At 40.5% G+C, this 24,816-nt stretch overlaps 2 protein-coding genes across 6 annotated transcripts in view; both read right to left on the bottom strand.

The window, feature by feature from the left end:
* Positions 1-9,070, bottom strand: part of LOC127379632 (protein Dok-7) — a 35,310-nt gene extending 26,240 nt beyond the window's left edge. For 3 of the 4 annotated variants that reach the window (XM_051429484.1, XM_051429485.1, XM_051429486.1), the window contains exons 1-4: positions 8,834-9,070; positions 8,684-8,729; positions 7,053-7,283; positions 3,648-3,848 (exon numbers count right to left, since the gene is read on the bottom strand). In XM_051429484.1, the coding sequence (XP_051285444.1) occupies positions 3,648-3,848; positions 7,053-7,283; positions 8,684-8,729; positions 8,834-8,887 (532 nt within the window). In that variant the 5' untranslated portion in view covers positions 8,888-9,070. The remainder of the gene's footprint in view (positions 1-3,647; positions 3,849-7,052; positions 7,284-8,683; positions 8,730-8,833) is intronic. The other variant, XM_051429487.1, reaches the window with a different exon arrangement.
* Positions 9,071-9,820: 750 nt separating this feature from the next.
* LOC127379268 (hepatocyte growth factor activator) lies at positions 9,821-22,845 on the bottom strand. 2 transcript variants are annotated; one of them, XM_051428661.1, is made up of 14 exons: positions 22,496-22,845; positions 22,341-22,398; positions 21,908-22,001; positions 20,130-20,203; positions 19,865-20,008; positions 18,784-18,915; positions 17,023-17,133; positions 16,446-16,620; positions 15,612-15,709; positions 14,200-14,464; positions 12,949-13,088; positions 12,461-12,601; positions 10,967-11,109; positions 9,821-10,136 (listed from the first exon to the last, which is right to left on the bottom strand). In XM_051428661.1, exons 1-14 carry the CDS (start codon positions 22,565-22,567, stop codon positions 9,951-9,953), a joined length of 1,833 nt encoding a protein of 610 aa, XP_051284621.1. In that variant the 5' UTR covers positions 22,568-22,845; the 3' UTR covers positions 9,821-9,950. The 2 variants fall into 2 exon arrangements, with proteins under 2 accessions (XP_051284621.1, XP_051284622.1); XM_051428662.1 differs by lacking the exons at positions 15,612-15,709; positions 16,446-16,620.
* Between the last annotated feature and the right edge of the window lie 1,971 nt (positions 22,846-24,816).

Genomic DNA, 24,816 nt, shown 5'->3' with positions numbered 1-24,816 from the left:
ACAAAAAAAACAACCCCACAAAGCACAACAAAGAACAGGTGGCGGGGCTTGTCTAGTTTACAACCTGATAAAGATTCTGTGTAGGAACAAAAACAACTCAAGTGGACCCTTCTGGTCTCCCCTCTAAAAAAAAGTGATAAAATACAGCATCCATACAAAGAACTAATTAAATTATATTCAGTACGTTGGAAGTGTAAATTTACTTGAATCTTCACTCAGAGCCATGGCTGGCCTTTTTTATTCTTACACAAGCGAAGTCATCCAAGCAAAACAACCTCATATGGAACCAGTGCCAGCTTCCCTCAGAGGTACACACATACACCTTCTCCAACACATGTCTTAATAGTGCAACTTTATATAAACTAGTTTAGTCCCACCTACACCCACAAACAAACAAAGCTATCCAGTAAAGGTTCAGTGTGTAACATTTAGGAGGCTCTATTGGCATACATTGACTATAATATTATAGTATATAAGTATGTTTTCATTAGTGTGTAATACAACATACATAAAGAGGGGGAAAAAAGGTGGCATACACAATTCTAGGTAATGTGATTAATGAGATTCTAATTCAATTCCAATTCAGCGAATATCTCCTCATGGTCTGCTAGCTTTCCACTCTGTGTGCCCTTAAAAAAAGATCTGGTGCTTGTACACTCCTGGCTCCGGGAAACAAACAACCGATCCACACAACACCAACTTGTTATTACAGCCAGGATTTGTGTGTCAGGTAGATAATGTTAAATTACCTGCCCACGGTCTAGTTCGCCCACTTTCTACTTTGCCAAGATGTGTTGTAGTTGTGATGTTAGCTGTAGTGGCCGGAGAGTTGTGAGTAATGCCGGTGTGCTGTCTTTGGGAAATGATCTCGTCCTCTCTGTATGTTAGTTGCAGTTTGCAAACCCACAACATAGCCGACATTACTTGTGTTGTTCATCAGGATGACTTTTACAGAATTGCTTTCCCTTATCTTAAATCTAGTTTCAGTTCAGTCTAGTTGAGATTTTAAGTATTTATGTTTCCATTCATCTTTTCTATTGTCTACCTCTTTAAGCAGCCTTTTTTTGTTTGTTTAATTTTGTGATTCATGTATGACTGGATAACAGGAAGGCAGCAATTTCCCCTTTTGGGGATTAATAGTGTCAGTCCAGATGGGCTAAGGGTTTTATCTGTGTATACAGTACAGTAAATGCTCAAAAGAGCCCTTAAACACGTCTCCTCTCCATCAAACTTTGGCTACTTGGCTCGCATTTCCTACTAAAAAAACCTTGAGAAACCTTCTGGATAAACTATCAAGCAGGACATGGACAAAAGGTCGGACAAATGCAGCTCGCAGTTCTCCAGCTGCTTCAACCAGAAGTGAGAGGTCTGACACGGTTACACCACTTCTCCCTGTGCTGTGGATAAACTGTGCTGAGAGATTACATGTCACAGGAATGCACGCCCTTCAACACACAAACATTCAGACGCACCTTCATGTTCATTTCCTTCTGCTCTTTTTTTTCGCACAAGAAAGCGTAAGCGACGCCCGACCGTCTTCTTATTATGTGAGATTCGCTGCTGAAGATTTAATGGAGCTAAATAAATCCCACATCGCGTTCTTAAGTGTCATGTTTCCAGCGAGGTCATCGTGTGTCTGTAACGCTCTGATGTCTCTGGCGTTCCCCTCATGTCTGTCTCTGTCCCCTCCAGGTGTTGACACACACTCGCCTCTACTTTAATGTCTATTCCAAGAAGTAAACTGTGGTTTACCTTAACACGGGGGACACATACAGACTGTTATAGCTGAGCTTTGGGATAACTCTCGTTTCTCAAAAACAACTTCTCTGGAGTGACGCATGATGTTGAATTTTAGGCACAGCAGGGGTGATCCTGCACAGACTGAATAATCTTCCTCCAGCAGTTTCTTGTCATGAAGCAGATGTTTTTCCTAATGCTCAATCCACCAACTCAGAGAAAGAAAAACACCAGAAATAAATGAGAACAAGTGAAAAATAGTTTGCCATTACTCATCTAGATAAACTGAATAACCAATAACAGCCCACTATTTCAGTTTTATTAGTGAGATTTGGATTTAATTACACCCACGTTACAAACAAACATGTGGGGACCCAAACACATGACACATCAACATAACACCCATGTGTGAATGTCAAACATCTAACTCCACAACCATGGGCATGAATCCACTGCTCTAGTCTTTCTACAACATTTCAAAACCGGGGATTTGCTCCCACTCGGCCACATGAGCATTCATCAGGGCACTAGTTGTTGAGCTCAGTTGGTGGTGGGATCAAGGTTGAGATCAGGCTCTGTGTCTAGTTCTTCCACAACAAGCTCTGCAAACAATTTCTGTAAGAACCTGGTGTGTACACAGGGGCACTGTCAAGCTAGATGTATGAAATGGTCCAAACTGTTTCCACAAACTTGGAAGTTGTCTAAAACAATTCCCTATCAGGGTACACCCTCCCCGGATCTGAACTGACTGATAAAAACAGCAGCAGACCAGCAACCCGTGTTCTGTGAGTCAGAATTGTTGCTTTTGTTAAGGGAGTCTGGCTTTGGCTTTGAACAGAACTGATTCTGGTTAAACAATTCTTGTTACGCTTCAACAAAAACCCCAACATATGTAACAATGGAACCAAATAGAGAGGAAAAATACTCTAATTACCCTTTAAGTATATTAAATGGCACAATAACCAACTAAACTATCTGCTTAATAGGCCGACTGCACAGGATACGCCTCAGTTTCCCCAATTGACCTGAGTCAGGTTAAAACCATGTACTGGGATTAAGAGTGCATGAAAACTAGCTGTCAAGCAAGCAGAGATGACAAAAATTGATCATTTTAAGTAATGTTAGTAGTATGAACGTCAACTGGACGGGGGACAAGGTTTGGGAAACAGTAGTCTAAAACATAACTGTAGGCTCAGTGAAAGCATGAAAAGCAGCACTTTACAAAAATGAAACAAAATAATGTGCAAAGGGTGTTTTTCCCCTCCTCTATCTGGCTGTAAACCACATATTTGATTCAGAGTTGCACATGATGTTACTGTACTGGGAGAGTCATCGTAAAGGGAAGGGGCCGCTCTTTCTCAGGCCCAGTTGAATGAAAGCTGCTAATGAATCATCTTGAATCACAGCCGGTAATTATTTGGTCTGTTTGAAAAAGACATGAGCAAATCATGCCTCAGATAGCCATTTAATGAGCTATTAGTGTCTAATGATACAACACAATTTTACTCAAGAGTCATTATAGTCATGATATGATGAAGATGATGTTTAATTTGTTTTTTAAGCTCTTTCTTGTTTTGTGACTTTTAATCTTTTACTTATTGTGTTTTTTTATATCTTCCCTTTTTGTCAAACACACAGTAATTTGTGGTTTTGAATATATTAACTAAATTTACTAAATAAATGGTCCTAAATGGTCATTAGTCTCAGAATTGTTTTTATAGTTCTTTTAGTTCCCTGCATGCTTCCCAAACACAAGTGTGCTGTTTCAGCCTAATACCCAATTACCTTGATGAACCATCTGCCAAACACAAATCAGTTTATGGAACCAAATAATAACTAAATGGACTATTTACCTAATCTAAACATATCCAAGTGCAGCATAAAAACAACATAAAGAGCAATAAACTTACAGTAACCGCATCTTGTTCCTCCCTCAAACACAAATCCATTGGGTACAGGCCCATATCTGCGCAGGTCTGGAAGGTTCCAGTGGCCGATAATAACCGGAGGGACATCCCGGGCGAGGGCCAGTAGGTTGTTGCACAAATGAAGGGTTGCAGGTCCACTCTCCAACTTGGTTCCTGGTAAGACTCCAACACTGAATCTGTGAACTAAGCAAACAATGAAGAAAGGCCAATGACAAACTTACAACTTCAAACCTAATCAAACAATTCTCAATCAATCTTCAGAAGTAGAGGGACTTGCACTACTGGACCCGTAAAGTCTGCCCAAGAAGTACCTCAAGCGTGTCTTTTGCAATATGTTGACATTCACTGTAATGAGGTGTGTAGGGACAAAAAACGCGGTTGAATTCATGCTAAAGCAATCGTCAATGTAGCATCAAAATTGTAATGGCAGATGGGACAAAAGTGGCCAAAGTGGGTTCTCTGTTTAAAGGAATAGCTCAACATTTATTTACTCCGCTGCTGAGAGTTACATGAGAAGATCAATACCACTCATAACTGTACATCAATGGAGTTAAGCCAGTTAGCTTAGCATAAAGCCTGAAGACAGTGGAAAAAGCAGTCAGCCTGGCTCTGTCCAAAATGGTTGCCTGGCAATTTCACGGTAACAACAAGACTCCCGGAAGTCACACAATCCCTGTAAAACCACAACATGCTGTTTGGGCTTGACTTTTTGTAGGTATTAAAGAAACAAAACATAACCTGTACATCAGTGAGCTTTGGAGGTGCTAGTAGGTGAGTTTTCTTACCTTTGGACAGCACCAGGCTAACTGTTTCCAGTCTTTAGGCGAACCAACTGATGGTGGTCGCTTCGTATTTACTGCACAGGCTTGAGAGTGGTTACACCCTTCCTATCAAAGTATTTCTCAAAATGTCATCATGTCACTGGAGTGCCCATTTTAACGTTGATAAAAATATTCTGGTCAGAATCCACTGACATAAAGGGGAAAAGAGAGGTTGAAAATAGCTTCAGTTCAACTTTACTTTTGGAAAGAAAACACAGTGTCCTTACACAGTGATTACTTCAGCGTGGATTTGATTTCATTCAGCAATAAAAAATAAAAAAAAAGGAGAAACAGCTGCACGCAGAGAATGAAATCAGCAAGCTGAGCTCTGAACACAACAGGCTCAGATCTAAAGCCCAACGCAATCAATCACAGCCTGTCGTAAAACATCTGTGTAATTGGGTCTGTTTTATTGTTGCTAATAAGAAAACCAACGAAGAAAACTGGATGTCTGAGCACTAAATTAGTCTTTCTGCCTGCGAGTTTCTGGAACTTCACCCAAAGCGTGCACAGAGTTCCCCAGCAGCGCTCCGACTTTTACTGCTGAACAAACTCCGCCAGGTGAGATTGATGGAGGCGATGATGATGAGGAAATGTCGGCCAGCCGCGTCACGTCATCACTCAGGTTAAGATAGATTCATACGGTGTCTCTCACACACACACACACACACACCAAAAGCTCTGTGTACTGTGGCCCTCAGCCCATAGGCTGGCAGGTGACATTTCTGAGGCTTTGGACACACTCCACTGTGGCATTAAGCATTGGGCCACGCGCACACACACCCCCCCACACACACACACACACACACACACACACACACACACACACACACACACACACACACACACAGGTGCATCCATACAAGCAAGGCGCACACATATATTTTCACATGCTCACCTGCCAGATTGTTAGGGACAACTGCGATGCAATTTGTCTTTAGCACCACGTCCTCTTGCACACAATAACAACACTGTCATTAGTGACTGTTTGAAATTTCAGCTCGACTCCAGTCACCAGCTGAACCCTCCAAGTCTATTCATAGCTCCGATCTGTTTATCACTTATCAAACTTATATAACAGAACCACACAGCAGACTGTATACATGTCAGCAAAAAGTTGTCTCAATGCCTGGCTATAAATTAACATTTCATTCTATGTCAGAAATGAATAGAGCATGAATATTACAACAATAATTCTCATCATGACATAACTCGCAATAAACTTATAAACAACTTTGTAAAAGTTGTTTAATGGCAATTAAAAGTTTGCCTGTCATGCGATCTGCTAAAAGATCTTCGTGATGCAAACTCATTTGTTTTAATAGGGAAGATGAGGCAAAACCATGTGACAGAATGATGACACCTGTAGTTTTTTTTCAGGGATGATCTGTTAAATTCTGGTTGATCTCACATCAAATAAAAGTAGAACGTTGATTAAAAACAAAACACCAGAGTTCCTTGTCTTAAACTGCTGTAGGCCTATTGATGTACTGTGTTAAGCCTGCATCTTCATTACAACTGTTTTCATCACTTATAATAGAGCTTTAGATATTTTCAATATGATCAGAACATGTTTTCTCCATTAAAAAGCGTATTTGGGCAAAATTTTAGATTATCATTACATCAATTAAACCAGTAAAACCGGACAGCTTTTTATGTCAGAGGAGCTGGAACATGCTACCGGATCATTTGATATTTGCTACTAATTTCATAACTTTTAAGTTAAGAGAGCAACCTGTAGCCATGTATACTTTTGAAATGTGTTGTCTTTAATTGTGTTTTATGTGTTCTTTGTATTCTTTATTCTAGGGAAGGGTGTTTGCGAATCAGCATCTGCTATAAAACACTACAACACTTATTTCCAAATGATTTCCTAAATGATGCTCTTGTCTACCTCACCTTGATTTAGAGGTAAATTATTCATGCCGTTGTTTCACCCAGGCTGGACTTCTGTACCGTGTTGTTCCCTTTGCTTAAATAAATCATCAGTCAAGGAACTGCAGAGCGTGCCCTGCCTTTGTTTCACTTGCTGCAGGTGAAACACAGGACTCAATATTCTACTGATCACCTGTAAGGCTTTAAGATATCAGGCCCATGGATATATTCATGAATTGCTGACCCCCTTCTCCTCAGGCAGGACTCTATGGTCATCCGACCAGAGCTTACTGACTGTTCCCTAATCAAAAATATCAAACTTTAGGTTGACATTGTTTTAAACAGCATTTAAAGGCAATATCACTGCTGTTGAGGGCAGTTTATGTGTTATACACTCTGGCTTTTTTTGACTTGTGAAAGCTGCAAACTTACTGACTTATAACTAAAAATTGTTGTTTTCATAGGTTTGGCAAATTGCAGGGTCCTTTGACTTCAGTGTATTTTGAAACCTGCCGAAAAGATGGATGAACTAATCAGGATGTTTTGAACTGTTTTCACTACAGAATAGTGAGGTCAAACATGTTATCAAGAAGTCACACTTCTTGAAAGGTTTTGAGAAAAAAAACACCCAAAAAAAGTGAAACACCGGAAGAACCAAACACTGAAGCACAGTGCAGCCGGATCCCCTCACCTTCTCCGAGGCTGTATCGCAGGCGGACCTCCCACGCCTGCAGGGCCTCCTTGCTGTCGAAGCCCAGGAGAGCAGTTTGGTTCAGGCAGACGATGGCCAGAGTAAAAGCCACGCCTTCATACCACTGTCCCACTTCCAGACCGCAGATCTCCTCCAAGGTGACACTGGCCCTCTCCTTGTTGCCCTGCGCTTTGTCAGACTTATCCTTAAAAACCAGCAGCACGAGGCAGTCTGGAGGAGTAGGGGAGTCAGTAGGAGACACAACAAAAGCATAAAAACACATATTTCTTGTTTCTAATAGCAACTGTGCTTAAAATGCAGTTAAAATGACAGTTTAAGACACAACAGCTCCCAGGAATGAACTGGAAACGCAGTTAAAACTCCTAATTATTCCAACTACTAACACTAATTAGATGTATTCTGACACACGGTAGCTGTTGTAGTGTCCTCTAGTCTTTTGGCACCTTCAAACAATCAGGGTCAACTGACAAAACAAGACCGGGTGTCCGTGTGTGCATCTCTCGCACACACACACACACACACACACACACACACACACACACACACACACCAGAGGCATGAGCGCAGACAGCTGTGATAACACCGGCATCGAAGATCTGAAGAGGAGCGGCGCTCAACCTCAGCCTAACCTGTGGAGTATGTTAAGCCGTCCAGCACCAGATAGATCCAAAGAAAGCTTTCTGTGTAATGCAATACAGCCAACTTCATCACTTTGATTGCTGGTTTATTATTAATAAAAAGACAAAAATGGAAAGTTGATGAATTCAAGGGTTTAGATAACCTCAAAGCCCTCCTCAATAAGTGTGACTTAATAAGTAGAAATTTACTCAGAGGACATTTATGGCTTTAAATATACAGCAGGGACTATCAGGCTTTGGCACACGGACTTTGAGGATGGGGGGAAATATCATATCAGCTTTTGTAAACCTGAGAGAAAAAAACTAATCCAAGCAGTAGAAAAGATTTGTACTATAAAAACATTTAAGAATGTCAAAATAAAATGTGTGCTGTTCAATTTACATAAAACAGTTTAGTTACATCTGATTCAAAACAGAAAGCTGTGACATTTAAAGTTACACATTCAAATTACCTGAACTGATTTTAGCCCTGCTTTCACAGTGGGAATTTAGGGCCAATTACCACTTTACATCTTCACAAAAGCACTTATTTATTCAGATATTTCTTGTACCTTAACCTCGCAATTTTTCTTTTTTTACTCTTCCTCAGTTTATTTTTCTTCCAGTACAAACACACTTCACAAACAAACCACACGCGTTTCCCGTGTATTGTTTTTAAAGGATAAAAAAAAAAACACAGGTTCTTTTTGACCCTTATTTGAGCCCATAAGCAAGGCCCAACTCCTGAAATATACGAACACAAACCAGGCCTCATCAAAACAAGGGGGTCAACTCAACTGGAGAACACACGCCTGCTAGCGAGGACCAGCGTCCGTCCAGCACCGCTTCCTCCGCGGTGGCGCAGCTGGGAATGCGCACTCATTAGTTTACGCACTGCGCCAAAGCTCCGCATATTAACCGGAGCAAGAAAACCAACGTGAAATGTGCAAACTTGACCAGTAAAAGTTGTTTTTTTGTTGTTGTTTTTTTTACCTGCTACAGGCGACGGCTTGCGAAGAACGAGCCACCTAGTTTTCCACTGTGGAAGGAAACAAAAGCAGAGAGAAACTTTTTTAAGCACAGATGAAAGCGCGCTGAGGTACTTCTTCCATATCCGTCAGCAAATTTAGTCGAGCTAAACACCTTTTTCCCATCTCTGAGTCTGGCATATCCCTCCACGACAACAGAATCCGTCATCTTCAGTCATGGTTCCTGACAGCTGCAGAGTCGCTGCCTGAATGAGGGGTCACTTTCAAAATAGCTGCTCTCTCTGCTAGAGGGGCGCAAACTCGCCCCCAGCAAGGCGCACGGAAAATGGCATGACCAGTGTCTGTCTGTCTGTCTAACTGTCTGTCTGTGTGTGTGTGTCAGTGTGCACCAGCCAACCGACCATGCTGCCACCTGGGCTGGTTTACACCACCTGCTGCCGCAGGGAAAACTACTGGAAGACGCAACCGCATGACTCTCATACCACAAATACCACATTTCATTTGAAGTTAAGAAGCATGTTTACACGCTCTGCTTTAACAACTATACACACAGATGCATGTTTTTGTTGTTGTTATTATTATCAGAAAACGTTAACTTTGTCGCAAAAAACACCTGCAAATAATGGAAGTGGCCCTTCGCATGTGTAATTGTATGTGTTTGAAATACATTCTGGTATTGCAGAGGTTTAAACTTAAAAGTTATACATATTTGTATGAAAATGTTAATATTAAACGTTGAAGTGTTGAAAGTAGGTGGAAGTTCCAGTTAAAGTTAAAAGTATAAACACTGAATGAGGTTGAAGGGCTGAGTGAAGCTGAAGCCAACGGTATCTGTTGAGCGTCAGCTGCATGTTCAAAGAGTTTAAAATGATCTGCATATACAAATATATGTGAAACATATTTTGCATGGTTGCACAAATGCATTAGGTTAAAGTTTCAAAATCAAGAATGAACGTTGATTGCTTAAAATAACTTTAAAGAACCAATCTTAAAATAATAACTAATCCATCTTCCTGACAACTAACCAAACTCCACACAGCTGAAAGCTCTGGAAAAAGTTAGTAAGTGCACCTTGAGTTGGGATTTGTTTTGTGAAAACATTTTAAACTGTCTAAAACCATTCATTAAAGACAAAACTTCATCAAGTCAGTAAAGGTTTATTCAGTCACAAAATGTTTCACAGTTAAAAAATATAACCTATAAACTTCCACAAGCGTTGCAAATAAAAACAGTAAAGAATACAATATAGTACAATATCTCATATATTTAAGTTAATGTCCAGGTAATGAAGCCTTGGGTTTGCGTCTGATCACCGAATCGATCCAGTCGATGTAGTTCACCACTTTAGTGTAAACACCAGGTTTTCCAGAGCGGCCGCAGCCCTCCCCCCAGCTGATGATCCCATACAGGAAGCTGACATCATTCCTCGCACAAGCCAGCGGGCCCCCAGAGTCGCCCTGGGGGGAAACACGTGATTAGATACACACATAAACATACATGCCCAGATCAAAGCAGAGGCGCACAAACAGCTGAGTCACTCACTTGAAACCTAATACATGAGGTAAATAAATAACTGTGACATTTCATTTAAGGTGAAGCAGCTAAAATATTTTACACGGGAGGTTGAGTGGTTAGTCTGGCGCTGCAGTTTTTCAGACCCCTCGCTAACTTCCCCCTGGGTGCTTCACTCAGGGGAATCCCTGCTGTCATCTTAAGTGCCACTCCATTACTCCAATACCTCGAGTCAACTTTCTGATATCGACCCTTCCAGAGCCGAGGGAGGAGGTCAACAACAGTGTAGGCTCCAGGAGTCTATTTTACCCGAAATACTTTTATGATCAGTCGTAATTTCCAATAATCCAGAGCAACAAGATTTTAAAAATAGGAGCTGTTTTATGGTGTGGAGTAGAAAATTTATTTTTACATTAACATTATTTGTTTAGTTTTTTAGTACCTATTAACTGCCTGGTGTAAATGTTAGGTAGCTGAAAGAACCAACAGACAAAGCTAATGTTAGCATTTAGAGAGAAAAGTAAAATAGATATTGGGGGAATGGTCGACACATCTGACCTCACATTTGATTAAAATGTTGTTTTAAAATTACATTTGGCAAAAACAACACAATCTACCTTGAAGTATAAAACTTTACTTTTACTTTTAAGAATAAACATATACATTTGATCCTCATAACGTGTTTTGTTTTTTTCGAACAAAAGAATCGAAACAATATGACGATAGAGAACATAACCAGCCACTTGTCAGCCGTGGATTTAATAAAGCCTCCTACCTGGCAGGCGTCGACACAGCCGTTGAGCCCTGCGCAGAACATGTCAGCAGTGACGTGGTTGCCGTAAACTTCTGGCCTCCTGCAAGTGTCATGAGGAATCAGTCTCACCCCACCTTCCTGCAGACTGGAGTAGCCCTCCGCCTCTGTTAAATAAAACACAAATAACTCATCACATTACAAGAAAGTGGGACCTTGTTAACCCGAACAGTGCTGCACCAATTATACTAATTAAGGTTCTGTTCCATTTAGTGTAGCAGCGCCAACATGCAGCACCCTGACTCTGTCTGACCTGAATGAATGAATGAATCTGAACTTTAATTAGTAACTGGTAACACCCTACTATTTCATGTCCAAATGGCTGCTGTGAAAAAAGGTCTATGATATTGTCTACAAGACGCCAACACACCAAGTTTAACACACAGGTTTAACATCGCCATCATTCTCTTGTCCTTGTTGTCATCTGTCAGGGAAGGACAATTTACACTATCATCACTGTTGTTAGTTAATAAAGTTTTGTGACAACACATCATTTTCTAGCACAGCTAAATTCAAAGAGATTAGTTGTTATTAAATATTTAAACTCAGTAGCTGCCAGATGTAACTGTTGTGTGTAGCTAACTGAAATAGATTAGCAGACAAAATGACATTAGTTTGCTAATAAATGACCTGTCTAAAGTGACGAGTTAATTAGGTAACATGGAATAAAGCTGACATATCTGAACTGACATTTGGTTAACTATTAATATAATCACCGGTTCTTTTCATAATTAATCATCAATCCTCGTTTTGAGACGTTTTGTAAGAAAAAATGACCAAATTCTCTGATTTCAATGAATATTTTCTGGTTTATTTATCTATGACAGTAAACTGAATATCTTTAGGATGTGGATAAACGAACTTTGAGGACTTCAACTTTATGGACCAAACAACTAATCGATGAATTGACAGATTAATCGTTAGTTGCAACCCTAAATTTATACAGCATAACTCACTGTCGGTGAAACACACATTATAAATAAAACAAAGTAATACCCATATTTGAAAAAAATTTACCGTTAAGTTTAATATAATGCCAAAACTTTTTGGAAGTTCTGTTATAGCTTGCGATGCTACAGTGACTTCCTGTTTACATACAGTAGGTGATTGCTTTTGATTGGATGCCGCTACAGCAGTTTTCTAGCAACTGATTTATGGATTACTAAAGACTTTACAAGCTAAGACATTTTTAAATTTGAATGGTACAACTCAATTTACTAAATCAGTAGTTTGAAACAAGCTAGCAGTTCCTAAGAACCATGTAAAAGTGCAGAAAGTGAAGCTAATGTGCAAACACATGCTGGTTCTGACAGTTTAATGTATAAACAAGTAAATAATTTAGTGGTGTTGCACTTCCCGTATCAAATAATCAGTCTGTGATCTGTTCCAATGATTAATGCAGATTATCATGATGACACTGAAATCGCACTGCACTGCCATGATTTCCTCATCACTTACTCTCATGCATGTGTCCCCAGCCGCTAATAGTACAGCAGTAGTCATCAGGGAACGTCATGCTTTTCTCTGGAAGACAGATGGGTTGGATGAACGGGGTTTTCCTCACACACCTCCCGTCCTGCTTCTTCAGCTTGATCAGAACTGGAAAACGGAAACGGAGTGTTATGAAACGGGCAAATGGACGATGAAAAGTGGTAGTGGTAGTTTAAAAAAATGAACCAAGTGGCAGACTTGGAGACTCCGCTGGCCAAATGAAAATGCCACACCCAACCATCAGTGTGTGTATGTATGTGAGAATGTATTCATGCGGGGGAGTACAGGGACACAGCTGCTCAGTGACGCACAGCTGTGCACGCAGACCGGGGCCTGAAGTGAGTTTCTGAATGGGGACAGGAGGTCTTATAGTTTATGTGAGTCATTGGTATACGTGTGTGTGTGTGTGTGTGTGTGTGTGTGTGTGTGTGTGTGTGTGCGCAGTTAATGATTACCAATGTCATGTAGTGTTGGATTAAACACTGAGAACTGTTTTGGAAAGATGTACTCCTCCACTCCGAATGTCTTGCTGTTGGGACCGGTGACGTTGAAATTCTGCTGGCCGAGCACCACGCGGAGCTGAGACTTCAGGGGGCTGAGGGAAGACACACTTTTATCACTGAACGGTACAGCAAGGTGTGCGGTCGTAATACTTAAGTTTGTCCATCGGTCTGTCCAACTTTTAGTGCAGAGTCCTTGAAATTCACTGCGGGTGATCCGGAGAGGATGAATCCTGGAACTCCTCAACCTTCCTTTTAGCACAACTACTATCTAATTGGTACATTTCCATGAAATGAAAATCTGTCTGGTACATTTATTCTCCCCAGAGGATTGACCCTTTCCACTTTAAAACCTGATTTAATGATCTATTGGCTTTCCCCGAGGACAAATATGAACATTTTTAGCCACACCGCTGATAAGATTCTAATAATAGTTAAATCTCCAGTATGTTGTTCATTATGTTCATGACTTCTGTGCTGCGGGGTGTGATGAACATTGTGGACTCTTGTTCTGCTTTAATTAGTTTAACCAAATCCCAGCTGATACAAAAAGCAGCTTAGCAGTAAGAGTATGTTCATAAGAAAGAAAGCCTTGCAGATATCATATACTGTATCCTTTTCAAACAGCAGTTTTCTGAATATATATAATGACTGTTAAACTCTTAAACTACTCTGTACTTCCATTCATTGCTAGTGATGGCCAATTCAATGATGTAACGCTTTAGCTGAAGATCTCTGAACTTGGTCAGTGACAACAGATGCCTGTTTGTTGACATCAAAAGGGAAGTGTAAACAGCATCCGTGTGCATGAGACATTTTTAGGTTTTCCTCGAACTGGATGCTTGTCTAAATATAGTGTGTTCATAAAGCTGCGATGATGAGGGGTCAAAGTCTTTACATCACGTGCCTTTTGAGTTGCGACCCCTTTGTTCAGCCACAACGGGCAGCAAACACTAACAAAAAAATTATTCTCCTGTCTGAGCTATGAAAGTTTTCTGAAGCGTGATTTTTTCATTGCTGACTCAAACTGGGTGCTTTCATCCTTTCACACACAGCCTGAAAAGGGCTCCCAAGGACACATTTTTTCACATTTTCTTAAAAAAGAAAAAACTATGTATGGTATGTCAACTCAAAAAGGGACACAATACCTTTGCCTTTTCTGCAGTAACATGAATAAAAATATCAAGAAGTGCATCCATGACATACTTGCGGAAGAAGCAGTGAGCGGCGGACACGATCCAGCAAGAGGAGACCAAGGTGCCGGCGCAGAAATCCGCCTGTCCGATGTAAATGGCTGCCATCCAGGGGTGAGTACCTGGCAGAGCTGAGTTACCGCCCATTATCCGCCCCCTGGCAATCGATAACCTCTTCTTGTGCTTTTTCCCACACACAGGCTTTTTGGCTGGCTTGGAGGGTTTGGGTTTTTTATTGACAGGCGGGACATTAAATGGGATAATCTTCCGAGGAGAAGCTGCGTGAGGAAACAAGTTAAAAGCACATGATTATTTTAAACATAGTGGCTTAGTTGCTACTACTACTATTAACTACAATTTTAGAAAACTAGAGCTAAAACAAACTAAACCGCAACAAATCGGTCTAACAGCTAGAACACACACTTCCTAAATACCTCTTCTGAATATTTTCAATTTTTCCGCTGGCTGTTTCTCCCCTGCAATAACACAAAAAAGTTCTTCCATAGGGTGACAATGTTAGGTTAATGGAGCAGCCCTCGTGCTAAAACATCATATGTTGAGGAGGGCACAGCAGATGGGAGAAAGCTTGTGGATTCTCTGCAAACCCCTGGGAACATGACAGACGGCCCAGTGCACCCAATCCCCGCGCGTCACATAAACACCTGGCTCCACCTGACATGACATGTTGATTCGAGGATGAGTCATGCCTTTATTTCCCCTTATCTCATCTATCCCACGTTTTAAAAAAAAGAAAAAAAGCTCTGGCACTGAACCAGTCAACTTGGCTGAATTCAGCTGTTTAGAGCGGCGTGACTCAACAGAGATTAGCTGTATTCTCCGCACTTTCGTTTTTTATCACAAACACTAGATTCCTAATTAAAAGTGGAGGCATTTAATGAGGTGTTGAGCTGTTGATGACAAATGTCTCTGACTGTGTCAAATAATCAAGGCTGAGGGAATGAAGATATCGAATAATGCGGAGAGTGGACTTGATGAATATTCCTTACTTGTCATGCATTATAATGATGAGATCAGTGTTCAAATAAAGGTCTATAATAAGGACAGCTAAATGAATATTCTTGATAAGCTTCCTGAGTGCAAGGCCAATCATTAATAGAAAGAGCTGAGTTAATAATGGAGGGGTGGCAAGGATTTACAAACAGTAGAGCAAATGATGAAAGCATAATCAAGCTAGAAAATATGTCTGCCAAGCTTACAGATGGCAGAGCGTCCAAGTACGCCTGTTCAGTGATGAAACCAACTACGTTACAAACGAATTACAGATACAATTAGGTTCTTTAACGCCTTATTATGTCTAACCTGGCCTGAAAAAATGTTTCAACACATGTTCACCCAAAATTCACTGGCACACCGATAATAAAAAAGAGGACTACAAAACTCCTTTCCTGTGCCCCGTTTACTCACAGACAGACATCACACAGGAGGGGACGTCACAGTACTCCCAGGAGATGGCGCTGTCATTTAGCGTGTAGCACCACGGCATCTTGTCCCCATCTGGGTTTCTGCACACACAGAAACACGGACAGAGTGTGTGTAGGTGTGGCACCACTGTTTTTAACACCACACATGACTCAGTACAACACAGTAGCTAAATGGCTCACAGGGGCTCCGTCGCTCTTTTCCGCTTGTTGCTCTAATAATAGGGAACGATGTTCTATTGAAGTTAACTTTTCTGGAGCCTTGCAGTCAATCTGAGCCTGTGTGTTTGTGCCTGAACTCTAACATTTTCTTTGATGTTTGGGACATTTTGCAGCACAAATCACTTGCTACAGGCGTGCCATATGGCTGCGGGGTAGTCATAGCAACAACAACAAAGGAGGACAGAAGGGATAATGGAGGAGAGTGAATGTGGAGGAAATAAGACCTGTTTTTTTTTTTTTTATATCATACACAGGCTGGAATCACCATGTGCGTCTTTAATGCTCATGGTGGTTTTATGGTTGCGGGTTGCCTCTGAGTAGACGTCATCTGAGGGCTCATCCACATGACTGACAACTGTTGGCATGTGAACTTGACAGATAAGGGCAGCTTTGCTAGCTCAGGGTAAAAAGTTGGATATTTTAAACTTTAAAGTATAAGGAAATCTGGCATTGCAGATAAGCTCTATGGTGGTGTAGCAACCACAATATTAACATAAAATCTACTCATAGTACAACTAAAAGGAGCTTTCTTTCGTCATGATGCCACCAGACGTCTGCAATAGGAGCTGATTAGCAAGATGAATCAACGCACACACACCTGCAGTATGCATGTTCCCCGAGGCCCCTGAGGGGCGAGGCAACCACCGTGCCCACATGGAGCTCATCATACAGCAGGTCTGAGTTCCACGGCAGACACTGGCCGCCGGACACCGTGGTGCCCACCACCCCTCGGTAACCTGTGCCCCTGCTGTTATAGCACTCTGTCTCCGGCTCTGCACATGCATGCATACACACAAACAGCAGGCAGAAACACACAAAACGAATGCACATCTCAATCATGTCATGATTCTGCAGTATAACACAGGTATGTAAACAATATGACAGACAATTTCTTGACGCGGATGGGTATCTGTGCAACGACAGATCTCTTTCCTTCACACTGGAATCAGTCAGAACAAGTCTTTTAAAGAACCTCTGTGTATGCATTAACAACAGCAGTTACAACAACTGGGTACAAGTTTAGCAGCTTGCTCATGTCCTCACCTGCCACCATTCATCAAACCATTATCACACGCACACACATGCATGAACACGCTGTATAAACATAGCATATATAACAAATACACAGAAGGGCAAAGAATATCACTAGCTGCTACAGTCCTGCTCTCACTCACCGAAGCTACAGTACGGTCCGCTGTAGCCGTGTCTGCAGTTGCACACTTCATTGCTGGTGGCTGTGATCATGCGACATGTTCCGTCATTCTGACAAGGGTTTGAACGGCACACTGGACACATAAAAGCAAACCAGGTCACATCTTAATATAACACATATTGTATATGTTCCTCTACTTGATGTAAGTCTAATATTTTCTCTCTTTTAGCTCAGTTTTTGGTCACTACGAGCTCCTGATGGAAGGCTGTTTGGTGTTGAGCAAGAAACATACAGTTAAATACAAAAAAATGACGCTATGAGAGCAGTGAGAGTGAACCAAGACAGTAAATTTGTAGGCGGACAGCTAAACAATGAGTTTAAACTTACTATAAGGTGGAAGGAGGCTGCAGATTCGGGCGATTATTCTCATTACGAGCAAACCCTGATACACTGATGTTATAATAAAATATAGCTTATGGCCCATTTAATGTCTCTGACTGTTTTAGTTTTGTAACCTCTCAATAAATAAACATTATATCATTATTTGAGTTAATTTGCAGCCTCTGTAATTGTTTTGGATTCTTGCAGCTTTATTATGAGTGTTTCTGTGTCAGCATCACTGAGCTTGTTGATGTAAAAACTGCACTAATCATTACTCTTAAATAAACAATGAATCATGTTACTACTGTGTAATTATGTGTAATGTGGAAGGTGTTGCTACTAGTAACAAACCCACAGAAAATTATTACCAAACTCTGAATTTCCCCTCAACTCTACAGAGCGTTTTAGTGTCTTTCAGCTGATTGTTTTGGTTTAGCGACTAGCTGGTGAACCCAGTGGAGCATTAGCAGCCTTTTTGGACATTTCCCTCATGATTTGGTCTACTGCTTGTGTAAATAAGCTGCTGCTTGCCAACATGTTTGCCATATCATCTTGATAATACTGTCACTGTTACATCTTCAGCATGTTTTGCTCTACTACAGAACATAGTACATATCTAGTATCTGACCCTGAGTATTCCCTTAAAATATATTGCAATATCTGTGAAATATGCCAGAGAATTGAGATACCACATGTGCATTAGGGTCATATAAATTTTTGTTTGAATGAGCCAAAAGATAAAAGCAGTCAAAGGAGATTCCGTTGCATTGAGATAAAATGCAACTGGAAGATAAGCCCCAACCATCACGACAAAAAACAGTTTCAGCTCAGGAATCATGAAACCACCTCCCTGCCTCTCTCCCTTTTGTGCAAGGGAATCTGTTAAATGCTCATGAACATCTCCCCAATGAGATGAAAGCACCTTATGGACCCACAGGGTGTGTCCTAAAACACCATTCCTGAGTCACAGTGAGTCATATAATCTGTTCTTTCTTCCATGGCAAGGTTTCTCTTGTAACTGTGGAGCTGTGATCAAAGAAAAAAGAGCATTTCTTCGGGCTGGGAGGAGACCTGATACTTGTACTTTATGTGGCTTGATAAAAAGTTTCTGCTATCAAAGACCTGAGGAAGTCCTTCAGTCGTCCATTTGTAGATGGAGAATAGTGCTGTGAGGTAGTCAAAAATGCAGCGTCTGCAGCAAATTTGGGTAATTCTCAGTAACTACGTGTGAAGAAAGTTCACTTAACTGACAATCAGTTCAACGGTGGAAGTGCATAGTGTTTAAGTTATTATAAGTACATCCGCTTATCAGGTTTCAGTCTCATCATCCCAACAAAAGCGGACCAGAGTAAAAACAAGACACAATTGAAGCAGAATAACAACAGCTGAAAGCACATCTTACTTGTGTAGCGAACTCTTTCACACTCGATTTCTCCTGCCACACATGTGCACTGTTCCACACTACGGAGGTGAATTCGTCCCCAAGACTCTCCGGTGTCATAATAGCGCAGGTGTATGGTTTCATAGCACTTCTCTGAAAAGCCGGCACAAAACATAAAAGGCAGAAGGTTGAAATGTGAGAGGGGATTGAAGAGCTCAATGGAGCGTACAGTGCAAAATCTGATGGCTGTGCAAGATGCATTCAAAATGGATACATATCTGTGTGTGGTTGTTATTTTGTTTACTTTTGATTGCTTTGGAAGTGAAACATTTAAATGGCTTTGAATGCAAAGTGACACCTATTTGCAAATAGGACACTTTTTTCCATTATCTTGAGTAAAGGCGGAAAAGATATTTCAAATTAAAAGATTATGTATTTTTTTTAAATAACATATATGGGCATTTTTCATCATTTTTTGAAATAATAATCTCAAGGTCTACTCGTGATCTGTTTCTGGAGCTTTCAAACACATCTCACTGTCTTCATCAGCAAAGGGACATGGAGTTGGATCATGTGACCTAAGTAAAAGGACGGACACGTGATAATAATATATTCTGATGTTCATTCAACTGAATTCAACTCCATTCACGGATGAAGACCATGAGAGGTGGTTGAAAGCTCCATGAAAAAGCCAATAGTTACACCTTGAGTTACGATCATTTTGTCAAACTACTGTTCCAGAGTTTGAGACTGAACTTTAAGCTTCACTTTTCGTCATGTCACGGTCAAATCAAGTGAAATCGAGCCCAATTAAACTCTTATCCCTGTTAACAAATGTTTCCTTTAAACAACACGAATATGATGATAGTTTGTAAGTTGACACATTCACAAGGAATCATTTCCTGACAGAGGCGTCTGTTTCCTTCTGTGCTGTCAGGTGATTGACAGTAAGCAGCCTAATGTACACACTGACATGAAGACACTAAACTCTGAATTCAATAAAGATGGAAAATAGAATCAAAAGGCCTAAAATGTAATGTAATATATAGCCTAGTATATGTGATCTTATTCTCTCTCAATGATCATCACCAAGTGTACCTACTCTGCTCACAGAGTCTCCCAGTGAAGCTCTCAGGACAAGAGCACTCAAATGAGCGTCTGTGTGGGATCGGCGTGCAGACGCCTCCATTCTGACACGGATTCACCTGACATAGATTTATGACTCTGCGTGATGTGTGGACAACAACTGAAACAGATCAATAAGAAGAAAACACAGTTAGAGGATAAACAAGAGTAAAATACAGTATTTCTGATGATAAAATAATGTGATGTCTGATTGAATGCATTTGTGTATTTAGTAAACTGACCATCTGGTTGAGTTCTCTCTGGTGCACAGAAGCCCCACTGCCGGTCCCGATCAAAATTATGTGTGAGGGAACACCTACAGCGGGAGAGATAGGAATATAATACAGTCACCAGCAAGTCACCAGATTACACAAACATTTGTAATTAAATTAGGGTGGGGCAATATGACAGTATGTACTGTGAAACTATATCAATTTGTCACCTGTGAGAGATGTGGTCACATTGGTGCAACAACTATTAGACTGATTGCCATTGAAAAATAAATCCTAATGACTTTGAGTCTCTAACATTTCTTCTAGCACCAGCAGCTGGCTGACATTTGTAGTTTTGCGTGAAGTACCTCAACAGCTATTGGACGGATTCCTGACATTTCATCTCCATCATCTGGTCAAAATTTTCTTTTGCATTGTACTTTGTCATGCTAAACTAAGATGGCTGACATGGTTAACATGACCTGTTATACATCCGGATATCAACATTGTCATTATGAGCATGTTAGTATGCTAATATTAGCATTTAGCTCTAGTACAGCCTCACAGAGCTGTTAGCCTGACTGGAGACTCTTAGTCTTGTAATATCATTAATGGATTAATAGATTGATTGATTGATTGATTGATTGATTGTAGCCAGACATTACTCTCTGGTGATGTTTTATCCATTCACAATTCCTCACTTAGATTTTTCTGAAAATGTGCTATATTTTGTGACATAAAATGACTTCAATTACTTAAAATGACCATGATCAGGGATTTCATTCACCCCCTAAATGAACATTTTCAAAAGAACAACAAAAAAGGAAAATATCTCTAAACCTTAACGAACTCAGCTCACTAACTCTGTCAATCATCCACCACTTCAACCAAAGTAACATCAGCATATTTCTGCTCCGCTCACTGAATCTGCCATACATAATGACAAACATATCTTGACACTGAGCACATCACAGAAACACGTAGGGTCATATTGCAGTAACGTTATGTGTAGGTGGACCAGAGATGTTGGGCCACATATAATTGCATTCAGGTTGCTCCAACTTGCTGGCACCCTCCCATCTTGTCTCAGTTCCAAGGAATGACATATGGAAAGGCCTTCGGGAAGTCTTTTGTTTTGTTTTGTTCAGAATAAAAATGTAATAAAAAGACCCAATGCAAAGTAATAAAAAATCTGACATGATGGTTTAACTGTGACAGCTGTTGATTCACCCCCGAATAAACTGTATGAAGAAGTAAATGTATTTCAAACTAAAGCTATAGTTGCAGTTTAAGAGGAATTTCCTACATTTTCATCTTATGTCACCTTTAAGAACTTGGTTATAATAACACCATATTATATTCTAGGACACACAAATCATCACAAAGCCCACCTACACTTCTGCAAAGAGTCATTTCTCAAACCCAATTAGCTCATTACCTCATTAAAAATTGCATTATGTTTCCTGATGACACTTTTGCGTAAATCCCTCCTCACTGTGAGCTGTAATTATATGTGACTACACAACCCAAATACACACTTCATCAGCAAAAATCACCGCCATTGATGCGATGCTTGATGGAAAATACCAGTGATTTCTGTTTGTTTCTTGAGGTGATGCCAACGCAAGTCATACAAACACCTGTGACACGACACCTGCGGTCCGTTTTATGGTTTGTGAGTGGGTGTCTGAGTTGTCTCTTTGTGAAAGCAAGTGTGTGGTAACTTTGAGTGACTACACACACACATTAGTGATTGTTTGTGTAACCAAAACAGTAGATTCAGACAGGGCTGGCTAATAAGGACTCACCATGGTCTTGTGGATAGGATGGTGAGGCAGTGGTGATGAATCCTTCCACCCTGACGAAATGGGAACTTACATTCTTTGCCCGTTGTAGTAAGAACTGGAAACAGTGGCAGAAAGACAATCAGTTAGTGACTTTTCACTGAATGGGCAAAAAAAAAGAAAAAAGAAGTGAGATCAGAAACTGGCTCAAAAACATTTGTGCAGTTTCCCCCCTGTACCCCACACACACAAAGCCTCCTTTAGACAGCTGAATCATGTTGTTACATAGCAGCTTCTGTACAATACAAACCTCCACATGCTTCAGAGTTCTGCTGCAGCAACAACTTTCCCAGTTAGAGTTAGATAGTTGGAAATAAATCACTATCACTGCCACTTCAATGTGCATCCCTCCTTTCTTTCCCCTCTAAATTAAACACAGGACTGAGGTTAAACCTACCTTTCTCCCTGTATGGCTGTTTGGAGATGTCTGTTTCATACCCAGGGACTAGTATGCGCTGAAATCGGAGAGAGAAGTTCACTTTAACGCAACATGGATTTTTTTAAAAAACCCAAAACACAAACACAGAGGTGAGTAGGATGGTTCAAACTTACCGACTGTACAGTAAAAACACAAGGTAGAAAAAGTAATATAATGTATGCCATCACGAAAGCCTGTTGGTTCATGGTGTCCGGAGGAGCTTGTTTCCACAACTCGGAAGAGGGTCTTGTGCGCCTGTCACGTTATATCTGTCAGTTTCCGAGTCCTCAGCCTGCTTTTGGTCATAGGAAACGTGGGAAACCCTGCAAGTATTATCCTGTCCCTCACAATATCAAGCTGTATTGAGTAAACCCGTTGCGTCATTAGGCTTGTCTATCTCTGAGGCATCCTATGTCCCGGCTGGTGCTCCCGATACACCTTTTTCTGCTGCTGCAGACGCCCACGGTTTATCATTGCGAGCTGTGTACGGAGAGAGGGCAGACCAAAAGTTTCCAGAGGCAGAGATGGTTGATGCAAGGTCCCGCTTCTCTCCAGCCCCCAGGGACTGTGTGTAACGTTAACGCGTTACTCCCGGGGGGAAAGTTACTACTTTTTGGCTGCAGCATGTGCAGAAACAACAGAGATGGAATGTTTTCATGAAGGTAAAAAAAGTGAGACAAAGATGTCCTGGTCTACATATCTTGTTGTCTTGTTTGATGAAGACCTCATTGTGACTTTATTTATTTATTTATTTATTTAGTTAATTATTTGTGATGCAGAAATGATCATTCCCACACTAATCCTGAATCATATTAAAATAAAAATATCATGTTTTTACCATATGGTGCAGCCCTGTAAATAATACCTACATTGAAAGCTCAGCAATATCTTAACTTATCAAATGGGGCTAACCTTTAGCATACTGACCTTAATTCCCTGAATCAACCAAGTGATTTATTTTAACAGAAACATTAGGACAGGGGCTAATATTATTGCAGGAATGACATATTAAAAAAATATAAAGCTGACTATTTTAACTAACTCTTATATCAGTGTCATTTGGCCCTTTAGCCGAACATGAATTTAAACTAATGTTAGGTGCTCACACAGATTTCAATTACAGATTTTACGGAATGGCAAATATATGGCAAACATTATCATAATAACCTAATAACTAATTAAAAAGTAAGGTTTTTTTATTAATACTATCTGTATTTTAGCATTTAGCAGTTAACTTAACAAAGTTAACTTGTTTAGCATTAGCTGGCTAGCAAACATGTACGATTTAAAGCGTGTGACCCAGGTTAAAAGTAGTTAACAGACTTTACTTTGGATTGTTTTAAGTCCCAAAACAGGTAAAAGGTGTGTTTCACTAATTTGAAGGTAACACAGATTAAGTTCAGTTTACTGTATAATGTCATTGTGAGGAAATAACCCTAAAGACGTCACAATGATGTCATCAGGGTTATCTCAGAGTGAACCTATCGTGACGTCAGCGATTGGTTTTTGGAGTACCGTTTTGAAGCCGACAGTTTGGCGTTATGGTCGTCCCCATGACAGTTAGACAGCCAGCGGAGGTCACGTACTGCGAGTTGAGCTGCTCTCATTGGCTGCGCAGTTTTGACTCGTCCGTAGCAGGAAACAATGGCGGCTGAACAGCTAAACAGTACACTAAAATATGTTTCTGAAACGATTTTAGGAGAGAAATAGGCAACGCAGTAACAATCTTGATTCATATTTGATCAGCACTGACTAGTTTAACAGTTAGACAGTTTTGTGTGTTGAGAACAACTTGTCACAAGGTAGCCACGCCCGAAAGCATACCCTGCTTTATCGTCTATTTCACTTAAAATTGGACCATAATTTACTAAATGAACATCATATTGTATAAAAGAAGACTTGAAACTAGAGATTAAGACTCATTAGGAAGAGAGTGGACAAACCAAACACTGGCTCTAGATAGGGCCTATCACAGCCACTGTAGTTTCTACTTCACGCTAGGTTGAGTCAGGGGGATTCAGTTGGTTACAATCTCACCACCGGATGCTACTAAATCCTACACACTGGTCCTTTAACAATTTCTTACTTGCCATAAAGTCTTATTGACAGGCGTGTTGGATCAAAAAAAGGGCGTAGACACAAGCAAATCCGGCACAGCATCGGTTGCTTGTACTCACTTTATTACCAAGATTTAGTTCCATTGACTTTCACCTGCTTATGGCTGATGAAGGCTGATAATAAAGTACAAGTGCAAGTGACTGAGAGTTCAGGTTTCTCCATGTTTTAAAACTAAATATTCAGATCATAGTCAGAAGAATTTTGACCCTTAAAGTCTAGTTTGTCTAATTACAACTGACTTCTTGGTGGAAATGCGGTGTTTTGTGGTTCATTGCTGCTAAATGGCACTGGAGAAGTACAGGTGTGCACGCCTTACAAAATAAGAGTCCTATTATAT

This window comes from Dicentrarchus labrax, unplaced genomic scaffold (assembly GCF_905237075.1).
Source record: "Dicentrarchus labrax unplaced genomic scaffold, dlabrax2021, whole genome shotgun sequence".
In the NCBI taxonomy this organism is placed as follows: domain Eukaryota; kingdom Metazoa; phylum Chordata; class Actinopteri; family Moronidae; genus Dicentrarchus; species Dicentrarchus labrax.
Note: the sequence above shows the minus strand (reverse complement) of the source record. Positions and strands in the feature narration are given on the sequence as shown.